Genomic DNA, 13,214 nt, shown 5'->3' on the forward strand with positions numbered 1-13,214 from the left:
ATAATTAATTCAATATGCATGTATTTGGACTATTGGAAGAAATCCATGCAGGCACAGGGAAAACATGCAAACTCCACAAAAGAAAAATGTAATGAAACATATAACAAAAAAGTGCTAGATATATAGTTTAGTATAAGAACTGAAGGCAACCAAGAAAGACAAACTCCAAAAGTACAAAACAAGACCACAAGTAAAGAACACAGGAAGGCAACAAAACAATCTGACATACACAAAGGAGGGAAAAGAACAAAAGCAGGAAGTCAAACCAAAGCAAGACTAACTTTCAAAGTAAAACAGGAAGGCAAAAAACTAACACCATTTTCTTGTTAAGAAACCATCTTTATTTGCCTAAAAGAAGATGGTTCACATTAATAACCAGGCTGAAGGTAAGGATTATTCAGCACAGGACGTGCACAAGGGCCAAACAACAAAAACACACATACACACACACACTGAAGTGCTCCTCTGTGTGTTAACAGATGATGCAAGAGGCGTTGTCAGCTGCATGCACTCAGACATCTGCAGGCTGTTTAGGATCAGAGAGGTGGAGTCAGCTCCGCTATTGGCCAGAGGGGGAACAGATCTCGACCCTGGGGACTGACACCACACCCATCCGTATGTGTGTTTGTGAGTGTGTTTTGAATTGTGTGTGTTGTCCAACGTACACTCTGTCGGCGTAGGAAGAGTTGCCTGCTGACTCTCAGAAACTGGTGAGCTTCTTTTTGTCTTTATGTCAAAATCCTTGCTGTGGTTTTGTGTTGCTTTGAGCAGAACGAGCTGCTCTGCAAACAAACTGTTGGGCACTTTGTTTTCAGGTTATAGTCAGTGGTCAACAATCTGTTCTCACTTATTTTAAAAGTTGCATGTGTGAAACTAACGTACTGTTTTAGTGGAAACAAATAAAAACCTTAGGCACCTCAGTTAGGGATGTTTAAAGAGCATTAAACTCAAATAACCTGGTGATTAAAGTGTCATATTTGTGCATTACACTTTAATGCTCTGCAGCTGTTTACCCGAAGCATGACTCTTGTTATGGAGGCAAACGTCGACGCTTTGGATGCATTTTAGTGCGACACCTCGAGTTCATGAGTCAGGAAAAAATGGATTTCCCTTGAAAGGCTCTATTGTGTGGTGAAATGTGCTAAGATGGAGCATTTTACAAATGAAATGTTCACCGGGTCAGAAAAACCCTGACACAATTGGAGATGCTGACTGGATTTCTCACTTGCAGACACAAACTTAGTTCACTGCTGTCAAAACATCTGGCAGAGAATTCAAATCTGGCTCTGAGAAAAAAGTTCCTGAGGGGATCACGATACAAGAAGTTAAAACTAATCACTTTAAAAGGAAGGGTTATACAACTGTTGGTTTGGGTTTCCAGCTTATTTCCTGGATATGCTCCTCATAACATTTCTTTAAAAATTTCCTGATCGTAAGCCTCAAGGATTCACATGAGGTAATAGGATAAAATGAAAACTGAACATTTAATGAGAATTAATAACACAATAAACCAATCAAACCAATATCCCCAATCATCACGAGCTGTGGGTTGTGACCTAAAGAATGAGATCCCACATACAAGCAGCTGAAATGACATTCCTCCAAAGTGTGGATGGGATCAACTTTAGAGAGACGGTGAGGAGCTCGGTCTTTAATAAAGGGCTCAGAGTAGAGTGGGAACGTCCTACGTGAGGAGGCCCCAGGCCAGAGCCAGGACATGCTGGAGAGATTACATCAGCAGATGGTCCAGCGTAAAATAACTAAAATATTGCAGCGAAAATGCAGCTAATTAAGAGGAAAATTTGTAGGAAATTAGCTGCACTAGCTGTAAATGAAATTATCATCAGTTTAACTGCAAGAAGAATTTTATTCATAAATCATGCTGTTTCTTCACAGGTCACTTCAGCATGAACGCTCACGCAACAGTGCCCCCTTTGTCAGGAACAAGCCCCTCTCCTTTTTCAGACCTTGTGACCAAGATAGGACCCAAGGGTATGTGCCTGGAAAATGTGTGAATTGTCTTTTATTTTATTTCACCATAACATTTGTTCAATAAACATGAATATAGCATAAGTAGACCACAGGGAAACATCACTCATCTATCTGCTGTCTGTTGTTGCTGCTTAAATGTTTTTTTTACACTTTTATTATTATTTTAATTTGTTTGATAAGTTTGTATATGTGTTTATTCAAAATCTTAACAGTGTTCATAAAGAGATTAGTTGATTTATATTTTATATTAATCAAATTCTGCTACACAGGATTACAGTTATAATAAAATATTCGCATTTGTATAGTTATTTCTTATGAATAAATCAAAAACAAATACAAAAGAGTTGGTGCGCTACAGGATTTGTTGACATCTTGAAAGAGCAATTTGCCGGTTTAGCTACAGCTGTTATTTCTCCTGTGCACTGGTGGGTGTATTGATTTATCACAGATGACAAAGATGACCTACAGGAGGATCCAGAGTGTTATGACAAAGTGCTGATTTTTTTATTTTCAGTTTAATGTCAGGTACTGTAGAGATTATCGTGTATTTGTAAATGTGATGGTTACATTTCACACAGTGCATTCCATAATGATTCAAGACTATTCTGTATATGAGCACTGTACATGTCTGTGTCTGATGTCTGATTATCGAAGAAGACCACTAAAATCACGGTGATTAATGCCTATCAAAGATTTTTTTCATTAGGATCTGTATTGGTCATGATGTCTGCACAGACTGGAGCTGGAGTCCATGTGCAGAACTCAGTGGGACACTGGAAAAGCAGCTGATTGCCCCACTAATCACAAAATAATTGCCTTATAAATTGTATAATTGCACCATTATTTTTGCTTGAATAACAAATTTAAACCAGCCCCAAAAATCTTATCACATGCATAATCATTTTTTTAATAGATTTAGATTTTAGGACACTAAAATTCAACATCCAGTTTGTGGGACAAACACCCTGCAAACACAGTGAACCAGCCGAGATGTTTGTGTGCGTTAGCAGGGAGTGTCTTATCAGCCCGATGTCAGAGTGGAGCATGGGAAGGAGCGAGCGTGACGCCTCGGGGGTCTGTCGCTGTGGAGATAAGGGCCTAAAACGCTCGTACCTGTCCTCGTTTCCACAGCAGGGCCTGGCAGGACCAACGCAGCCTAGAAATAACTTTTATATTGAACTGCAACAGCCAAAGGGTCTTTTCTTAAGTGTTGTTAAACACTTAGTGTTCTCTGCTTCTTTTTAGAAGAATGCTTGATTAATATTAGACACATCAGATATAGAGATTTAACACATATGAACAACAAATTGCTGAATTCTGCTGTTAATAAGTCATCGTGTACACAGGTATCTTTCAAAAAACTGCGATTTTCAATTTCAGTTTGAAAGGTCTATCGACGTGAAATGCAAAAAAATGATGTTAAGCATTGTCAAGATGCCATAGCAACAGGTGGCGATACAGAAACACTGGCCAATCAGAAGTCTACAAACAGAAACAAACTGTAACATGCCATTGCAAAATAACCTGCAGTGCAAAAGTCTTGAGAAACATTTCTTTATATTTTTGCTGCCAAGGAGCCAGAATTTCCAGTAATGTTATAAAGTTCTCTTGAGCAACAGATCTTTAGGCCTTCTGAAGTTTTTTCTGTGGATATTGGCTGCTTTTTCACTCATTTTCACTTAACTCAAGGGATGATCCAGTGTTCCATCCATCCACTTCCGCTTATCCTTTTCAGGGTCGCGGGGGGCGCTGGAGCCTATCCCAGCTGTCATAGGGCGAAAGGCAGGGTACAACCTGGACAGGTCGCCAGTCTGTCGCAGGGCTAACACACAGGGACAGACAACCATTCACACCTAGTGGCAATTTGAATTATCCAATTAACCTATCCCCACAAGCTGCATGTCTTTGGACGGTGGGAGGAAGCCGGAGTACCCGGAGGGAACCCACGCAGACACGGGGAGAACATGCAAACTCCACACAGAAAGACCCCGGCCTGATGGTGGAATTGAACTCAGGACCTTCTTGCTGTGCAGCAACAGTGCTAACCACCGTGCCACCGTGCTGCCTCGATCCAGTGTTATGTCTACAAATATCAGACAACTTAGCAAAGAATGAATTTCAAATAGCATCTTTAGGCACTTTGTTACTAGCAGCCTGTCACAAAAATATATCATTTGTTCAAATTTCTTTAATTTATTAAATGCCAAAGTTAACACAGTTACAGACATAAAATAATATTTTTGCACCAACAAGCTGATTCCCAAAGAGCTTTAGTTGAAAACTTGGCATATCTCAGCATGGTGTGCAGTGTGTCCTTAAAAGATTTGAGGAACTAAACAAGTGGAGGACAAAAGAAAAGATGCATCAGCTCTTAAAACTATCTATAGCAGATCAACAGTATCTGGAAGTTATGTTCTTAAGATACTGGCTTTTTTTTCTGAACAGTAATTTTACTTTTTATTAGGTTCCTCAAAAGCATTATTGTTAATCAATTAAAGGTTAGTTTTTGAAGCAGATACTGTTACCTGTTGAAATATGTTACAAATGTATGCACAGTGACAAGAAAAAAAAGTGGCTATTTGTGTACATGAACAGCAAAAAATAGTTATTTCTGAACAAACACACCTATACACAACAGTTGTATTGGTATTAATGAGTTAACATGCTTTTCCAGGAACTTACAGCAAACTTTTTTTCTTGGTAAATCTTTGGAAAGTTAAAAGTGAAAGAGTAGCTCTGTTTGCATAAACAGTCATTTTTATTATCAGCAAACTTAAAACAACAACTTCTCATCAAATTTCATCATTATTATCCTTTAAATTTGGCTTTGATTTTCTTAAACTATGAAACTTTTAGGTACCATAAACCTCATAAACACTGATATATATATCTTTCTTGATTTTGCTCACTTGTTTTCTAAAATATGGTGTGTAACGTTTCTTTTTGGCCTTGCAGTCATGTTGCTTCTACACAGACTGAGGCTCTTAAATTGACGGCCGTTGTTTGAATGCCACGCACGGCTGGACTCTGAGGGAAAATGTAAACACAAACGGCTGTTTGTGTCCCCCAGATAACTTAATATTGTGAGCTGCTGCTTGTGACAGTACATGAGCGAGGAGGCTGTAGATTGAGAGAATGATTCAAAATTTCACTTTGCCTTTGTCACTGACTTTTATCTGGACCTCTGTAGCTTTTCTACAAGATGAATCTGACACAGAAGTTTGTATTTTAACCTCTACTGTATGTCATTTGATTTAGATATCAAACGTCACCTGAGTTTGACTTAATTTTCATGTCTTTACAGAAACCTATGACACTGGAGATTTTGCCGCTTTGATTGGTGGTGAGAAGTGACTTCTTTTCTTATGATGTTCAACAATGAGTGTGAATCTGCTGAATTTTATTTCAGTTCACATGAATGAAAAAGATGTTCTGCTTAATAACTTGTTCTGTACGGATTAATGATTTTCAAATCTTATTTCCAACGACCAAATCATATGTAGTCAGGAATGTGATAAAATAATCATCGACCAATATAATAATACTAATAGCTTTAAATATAAAATGCAAGTTTTAAAGACTAAACTGTAGATGTAGATTTATTTAAATTAAATTATTAAATCTAAGGGATAAATAAGGAAATAGAAGAACATATTTGGAAATGTAATTACCTCTTTAATCTATAATTTTAGTAATTGATTAAATTTGGTTCTAATTTGTTAAAAGAAAAATTTTTACAGGTCTCGTATTCTCCAGAATTTTTTGTTTCAGTTAATGAAGTTTTTACTAATAGTGGGATATAAAATTGAAGTATTCTTTAATGTGTTAAAGTTTCTAAATTTGGATTTTTAAAAGAAGTTTTTATTTTATTAGTTTTTCTTTCTTGTTATAATTGTTACTCCAGCAGAAATGTTCACTAAATGCAAATGTCAGTTAATAATATATATCAGGTTTTTATGTCAGTTCATTACAGATATCAGTTCATGAAATACATGAACTTCGCTTTATAAGTGAAAAGTAAAAATAGAGACACAGCAGACTCCATAGGCAGGATATTGAATTCTATGTTGAATTGCAATGAAAGTGATGCTTTAAATGCATAGTTGGGGGCTCTGTGATGATATTTCCCTCTGTCGTCACAGGAATCGTAAGTGTAGTGCTGTTGTTAATGATCTGCGTCATCACCGTGCTGATGTGGTGCCTGTCCAGACATAAAGGCGAATACGTGACCAACGAGATGGAGGAGAAAGACGAGGACGCCGACAGCGGTGACGGCGACTCTGTTGGCTCTGATGAAGCGCTCCAATCTGAGGAACCTCTGACAGCCAAAGAGGAGAAATAAAGGGGGGGAAATGGGAAATAGTGACAAAAGTGTCACTCACGTTGCAGACTTGAGAGCTTTGTAGCTTTGTTGCACTCAGCAAACAACAAATATGTGAGAAGGGAAGTTTAACGTTTTTAGAAGTAGCCGATTTTAAAAATTGCACTGAGCACCTTTGCACGTTGGCACCACTAAATGTGAGCAAAGCACGACTGTCTGAAATGTGAGCCCTTCTCAGGAATGTGAACAACCAAAAGAAACTAAGATGTGGTTTGTGTTCGGTAGACCTGTGTTTACATTGTTCCCTCCTTAAAAGCTCCACTTTAATGCAGCGACGCTGCATAAATTACAAGCAGGCATTTTCATGCTATGACTGACTGTGGTATCCTGAAGCTATGGTGGCCCCAAGGTGCCAAACAGAAAAAAGCAGAAAACACAAGACTTAAAGTAATGAGAAAAAAAAACCAAGATGAGCTCAACTACAATAAAAAAGAGAGGGAAGATGAAACAGAAAGAACAGAAAAAACTGCAAAAAGAACAAAAACAGTTTTAAAAGCAGCAGAAAACATAAACTAAAAAAACTGAAAAGTTATTCAGTGCATTGTTACACTTATTTCCCTTCAGATTGGCCTTCATTTTTCTCCATGGCTGTGTATTGATCATGAGTGCGGTCAGATGGCTGCATAAAAGGTTCTTCAGCAAATGTCAAAGGTGGGGTTATGGTCTGGACTCTGTTGTGACCAATCCATGCGTGAAAATGATGCCTCATGCTGCCATTGTCATCTGGTAAGATGCCTGCACCATCAGGGCAGGCAGAACCTGGTCATTCAGCACATTCAGGCAGTCAGCTGGCCTCACCGTTTGAACATAAATCATTGATAAACGTAGACCTGACCAACTGAACTCAACCTCACATCATAAGACTCCCCTCACAGGTCTCTACTGTTGGCACTAGGCATGCTACTTCATCCCAATGATGATTGATATAACCTCAAAATTTCATTTTTAAAGGACATTTGTGATAATGATATTTGTGTCTGAATTACATTTGATCTCAGACAGCAGCATTTATGAGTGCAAACAAAACAAAGGGCATTTTCCTTCTTTTCCATTGAGCTACTGTTACTGATGGTTGATTAGTTAATGTGCCAGCACCAAGCTGCAGTGGCATTATAGTCCAATAGTAGCCTTACATACTGTGCCACAACCTTAGTCAGATCTAGGTACAAAAGTAGCCCAGGCAGGGAAATAGCTTAAATAATTAGCTTAACAGTGCTAACATAACTGAACCTTGTAAATCTTCAGAAGGTGAACAATAAAATAAAATTGAAAAATAATTTCAACCTGACCTTGCTTAGAAATTTCCATCTGCTTCTTGCTCTTCCAATCTTATAGAGTGGAGCTAGCTCCAGCCATGCTAGCTTGACTTTGTTTCCTTTTGATTGCTAGCATCTGCTCCTCACGTGCCTTCAACCATGTATTTTTTGCCTCAACTTTTCCTCCATATTTTGCAGCGTACTGTATTTTGTTGGTGGTTGTTGAAGTGGCTTTCTTTTTTACTCAGAGCCCTCTCTCACTGTGAGACGTGCCTGTGTTGTGCCTGTAGTGTGAATATGGCACAGCCCTAGCACCCATCCCTCTGGAGCTAAATATGCGCTCGCCAGATGACATGACCTTTTCCCATTGCTCCTGAGCCCAGTCTGCTTGCTCCCTGTCCTTTTGTTTTCTCAGTTAGCATCACTGATCGGTGGTTTCCTTAAGGCTGTACAGCCTTTTAATGCCAATCCCCTGATTTTCTCTTCACACTGCCTGTGGAAGTGCTCTTAACTTGGTTATTAAACTTTGCCATGAGCTCTATTATCATTTTTTATGATTTGATTTCACTAAATATTTAAATGATCATTAAAGATTTTTATTTTATTTTTCATGATTTTTATCATTGTCCAGTTTTTGCAGTTTCAGAAATGGCCTTCGTTGTTAAAAAAAAAAAGTGTAACATCTTCTCCACATCCCTTCGATACATCCTCCAACATGGTTGTCTAACAAAAGAAAGAAGTTCTCACAGCATCTGTTAGCATTAAATAAGCTTTTGCCAGCAGAAATATATTAATGACTGCAGTAGTAATCCAGTGGAAAGCTCTTAAATCCAGGCAGACTTTTCTTTCTTGGCAGAGCAGTGTACATCTTGTGTTTACCATTTTCTCGCTGTGTTGTGCACCTTGGGGCCAGCATAAAGATTTTTGTACAGAAACAACTCGCTGAGTCCATATTATTAACAATTCACGTGATTGATGACCAAAATAAATAGCAACACGTTTAAATAACCTTTATTTTAACGTTGGTAACATTTTTGTTCCTGAGTACTGAGTTGTTTTTCTCAGCGTTTCAAGAATTTGGCCTCAGATCTCACATTCTTCACAAGCTTCTTATTTCTAAAACTTTTACTGCTGTTGCGAGTCTCTATGTTGTCAGGCAGTTTTTGCACCATCCTGCCAAAGAAGCTGAAAGTTCAAATGAGCCTAGCAGATGAAGATAAACATCTACCGGAGTGCTTACTGCTGGTGATTTTCCACTGTGTTTGTTGTCATATTTTGAGGACAAAGTAATAAACAACTAACTACAGGTTGGAGTCTGACTAACATGTGACAGTTATGAATCAGCAGGGAGGAAAAAATCTTTGTAAATTTCCAGCCCAGAGTGGTGCATTTCTGTCTGTTTTCCCATCATCAAAGCTCCAGTTTTCTGCTCCAGCAGACTTTATTGATTTTATCCTGTTTTAGTAAAATCTATTTTATTTGCTGATGTTTTTCTAAAAGTACATTAATAAACTTGATACTTTGTGACACTGTCACTTTCTGGTGCGTCAATGTGCTGAAGATAAACCCCCTCTGGTGGCTGAAATGTGAAACTGCACTCCTGACCTTCAGCCCAGCACTTTTTCTTACTTTCTTTTTAAAGATAAAGAAATTACAAACGAAGACCGAGTCCACTCACGCAAAGTGCTGTACTGCAGTACTGTGTTGGGGCTTATGCGTGACTGCAACTTATCAACAGTTTCTTCTAAAAATGTGCTTTTTTCCAAACAAAACATAGGAAACATTTTCTACACATTAACTAAACTGTGTTTATGTTAAACCCAAACCTTAAGGATGCAGTCTTTTCACTGAAGAAATCTACACACGTTATTGATAATAAATAAAAGCTTACATATAGTTATATTTAAAAGATATAATTTAGAGAAAACAGCGTTTGAGGGCCTGTTCTTTTGGATGAACCTCAGATTAATTTAAAATACAAAATTAAAGATTTTTCATCCCGTTTGCAACATAAATATCAGTTTAATGATCACCACATGAAGCTAAAAGCTGGTCCAAACGGCGTGACAGTAGCATGGCAAAGATATCCTGCAAGAAGAAATCAGCTCCCTGGTGGCCATGAGGCTCTAAAAGCAGCTTGAGCCCAACAGCCACCGAAGCCTTGATGTGGCAAAGCTGCTGTTTTGTGTCTGACCAGCAGCAGCAGGATGCGTCAGAGTGGAAGAACTTCAGTATGTTTGTTTTTACTTCGATCTGTCGTCCATGATGACTCATGCTTTCGGGTAACAGCCATCAGCTCCATCCAAAGCTTGACTTGGACTCGCTGCAGGAAGGAGCTGAGGGTGTGTGTGTGTGGTCCGGCCGGTTTCACTTTCAGCTCCGATCCACAATGCCAGATTATTGTTGTTATTCCTCTAAGCTGCTGATGGTTTGAATACAAATGTCTGGCCTTCGTTTTTAGATTTGAGTCACCACAGACTTCTGGTAACTTCTGGTAACCGGGTGGACGTTTTGGTGAGTTGAAACATGAGGAAAATAAAATAAACAAAAAACCCAAATCCAAACAAGTTCTTACCACATGTACAGCGACCTGGTTTCTTTAGGTTTGCAGCATCCTACTTGTAAACAACAGCAATAAAGGTTCATAAATGATCAAAACTACAACAACTCAGAATAAATATCTAAATTTGTAATCATATGATCTGCGATAGACTCACACAGGGTCCAGGGTGACTCTGCCTCCTGCCTCTCAGCTGGGATAATCACATCACTTCACTTAATTTCTTCGGTTTTCTCCTCCAGTAACTCTTTTTTCTCAGCATCACTTGTTCCTGAATCAAACACCTATTAAATATGAAATGTCTAAAACATAGTATTTGAGTTTAAATTACTTTAATTCTCGGCTTTTGACAGCAAGAAAACTGACAGAAAATTAAGCCTTTTGGGGTGTAATGCCAACACTGGCCTGCAGTGTGTGCTGTTGCACTGAAACAGACTCGGAGGGCGCGATCACATTCAAGTCAGTTTAGTTATGATCAATAACACTGAATTTAAAGAAGAGGGGGAAAGCAGAGGGAGAGGGCGGAAGAAAAAGCAAAAGATCAGAGATGAAGAAAGAGATGCGAGCAGTCAAATGAGGGAATTTAAATACAGGAAAAGTAATCTGATCTTATTATCTTTATAGAAACAGGAGTGTGCTCATGTTACACTGTTAAATATCTAAACACACACACACACAGAGCCTGAGTGTCAGAGTAAATTTATCACATCTGCGTGTTTATCAGCCAATAAAAGCTGCAAATTGAAACCATGTGACCCTTGTTAACTGAAATGAACTGCCTTCAGACAAAACACACACACAAGCCCACCTAAGCCACCTTGTAACAGAAACACTGAATGCTTCTTATTAAATCATCAAATTACTGCTAATTTGATTAATACTTTGCTTTGAATTTCCATCCATCCATCGGGTCACATGGACAATCTAAGCACAGAACCTCAGACCCTCCTCTAGTTCTCAAGTCAAACCAACAGATGTTATTCCTCCTGTTTCTCCTGGGTATGCTCCATCGCTTCCTCCCAGATTGACATGCCTGGAACACCTGAAGTAGGAGGCATCCCGGAGGCATCCAGACCAGATGCTTAGACCACCTCTACTCTGAGCTTGTCTTGAATGACCACTCCCTTTCTCCAATTTAGAACCAAGACCCTCTTCAGAGGAAGCTCATTTACACTGCTTGTATCCCCAATCCCAGTGTTTCACTCCGCCCTTTTCCTGCTGAAAACCAGGGCCTCAGACTTGGAGGTGCGACTTCTCATTCCCAAGTGTGAGCTAAAGGTCACCAACTGATAAAACCAGAATAACCACATTGTCCACAAAAAGCAGAGGTGATGCTGAGGTCACCAAAAAGGTGTGCTGAGAAATCCTGAAAGTTATGAACAGAACTGGTGATAAAGGGCAGTCCTGGCAGAGTCACCCACGAGAAACAGGTCTGACTACTGCCGGCAATGCAAACCAAACTCTGACTGCAGCTGTTCAGCGACCGAATGGTCATTTTTACTGACAGCTGCTTTGAAACTGATGAGGCCTGAAGCCAAACTCTCATCTGAAGATCATCTTTAAAGCATTTTTCAGAATCACAACATGAAAATCACAGACATGCAGAGTCAGGGTTTATTCAGAAGAGGACACAAATGTATGTGGAGAACCAAAAAGAAAACCCCTTGAAAATACTACCAAAATAAGTCTCTGTTGATAATGAAATGTTAAATCAATAGACAGACGCAAGTAAGTAAAAAATAATAATTTGAAAACATTAAATACCAATAAAAACAACAAAAGGCAACCTTAAATAGGATAGTAGTCCATGCATAAAAACTAATGAAAGCAGTAAAAGTATAATGAAAAGATAATTTTTCTTACAGTAGTCCAGTAAAATTAATCAAACCTACAAACTGATATCCACTAACAAACTCAGAAGTAAGGTAAAAAGGATCCTAAAGATCAGGAATTCAACTGCTGAAAGGCTAAACAGGAATCTTTTCAGTTGGTTTTAAACTGTGATCGAGACAGTATGTTCTTTGGAGCATAAAAGGTGGAGGTGGAGATGGAGTCGAAGATAAGCTAGTTCATTGTTGACTAGTATGTCCCCAGTATGTAACATTAAAATCAGTTCTAGTGTAACAACCTCAGCACAGTCAGATTCTTTATCCATGTGACATTTTTAGGACAGTTTAGAGTTTTTCCAGACTTTCAGTTTTAGCTCCAACGATCAGGAGTTCCATCTTATCAGGATGTGACTGCAGAAAGGCATTAGCCATCCAGTTATCACATGTCATCGGCATACTTATCATAACTGTCATTCTGCTTCTGATAACAGCTGACCTTGTGGTAACTTGTTGAAGTTAACCGGTAAACAGTAATGGTGCTAAAATGGATCCCTGTGGAACACCATGTAAGACAAACTCATTCAAGATTAACCAGGAAGCACAGTAACACAGGGTGATGGACAGATGGACAAAGACAAAGAAATGGCTAGATATACAGCACACTGAGGGCTGCATGGGGAAAGTGACACAAGTGGGGACAACAAAGGAATGGCAGTTAATGCAGAAAGGAGGGAAAAGGCACAATAAGACACATGAAAAAACTTATGTCAAAGGTAACTAAATAACAACTGAAAGAGTCAGAAAAACATGGAAACAGGAACATGAAGAAGTACAACAAAACAAACAAATATGACAGCGTATACTGCCATCTTCTGCTGGGAAATGCTGTGAATCTGCATGGCTTTTTGACACCCAGCAAAACTTATTACATAGTTCTTTGCATGCTGCTAATTAAGTGATCTGTAGTGAGAGTAGGGAGCAGGTGAAGGAGAGCCTAGAGAGGTAGAAGTATTCTCTGGAGAGAAGAGGAATGAAAGTCAGTAGAGGCAAAACAGAATACATTTGTTTGAATGAGAGAGAGAGGTGTAACAGTGAAGGTGGATGAGTTTAAATACCTGGGGTCAACCACCCAAAGCCACGGACGGTGCGCAAGAGAGGTGAAGAAGAGTGCGCAGGCAGGATGGAGTGGGCGAAGA

General features: G+C 38.9%; 1 protein-coding gene across 1 annotated transcript; it reads left to right on the forward strand.

Moving 5' to 3' along the window:
* Nucleotides 1-583: 583 nt before the first annotated feature.
* Nucleotides 584-9,151, forward strand: gypc (glycophorin C (Gerbich blood group)). Its single transcript, XM_080877444.1, has 4 exons — nucleotides 584-710; nucleotides 1,897-1,992; nucleotides 5,297-5,335; nucleotides 6,135-9,151. Exons 2-4 carry the CDS (start codon nucleotides 1,908-1,910, stop codon nucleotides 6,332-6,334), a joined length of 324 nt encoding a protein of 107 aa, XP_080733570.1. The 5' UTR covers nucleotides 584-710; nucleotides 1,897-1,907; the 3' UTR covers nucleotides 6,335-9,151.
* Nucleotides 9,152-13,214: the final 4,063 nt, after the last annotated feature.

Source organism: Rhamphochromis sp. 'chilingali' (genome assembly GCF_963969265.1).
Source record: "Rhamphochromis sp. 'chilingali' genome assembly, chromosome: 3".
Lineage (NCBI taxonomy): Eukaryota > Metazoa > Chordata > Actinopteri > Cichliformes > Cichlidae > Rhamphochromis > Rhamphochromis sp. 'chilingali'.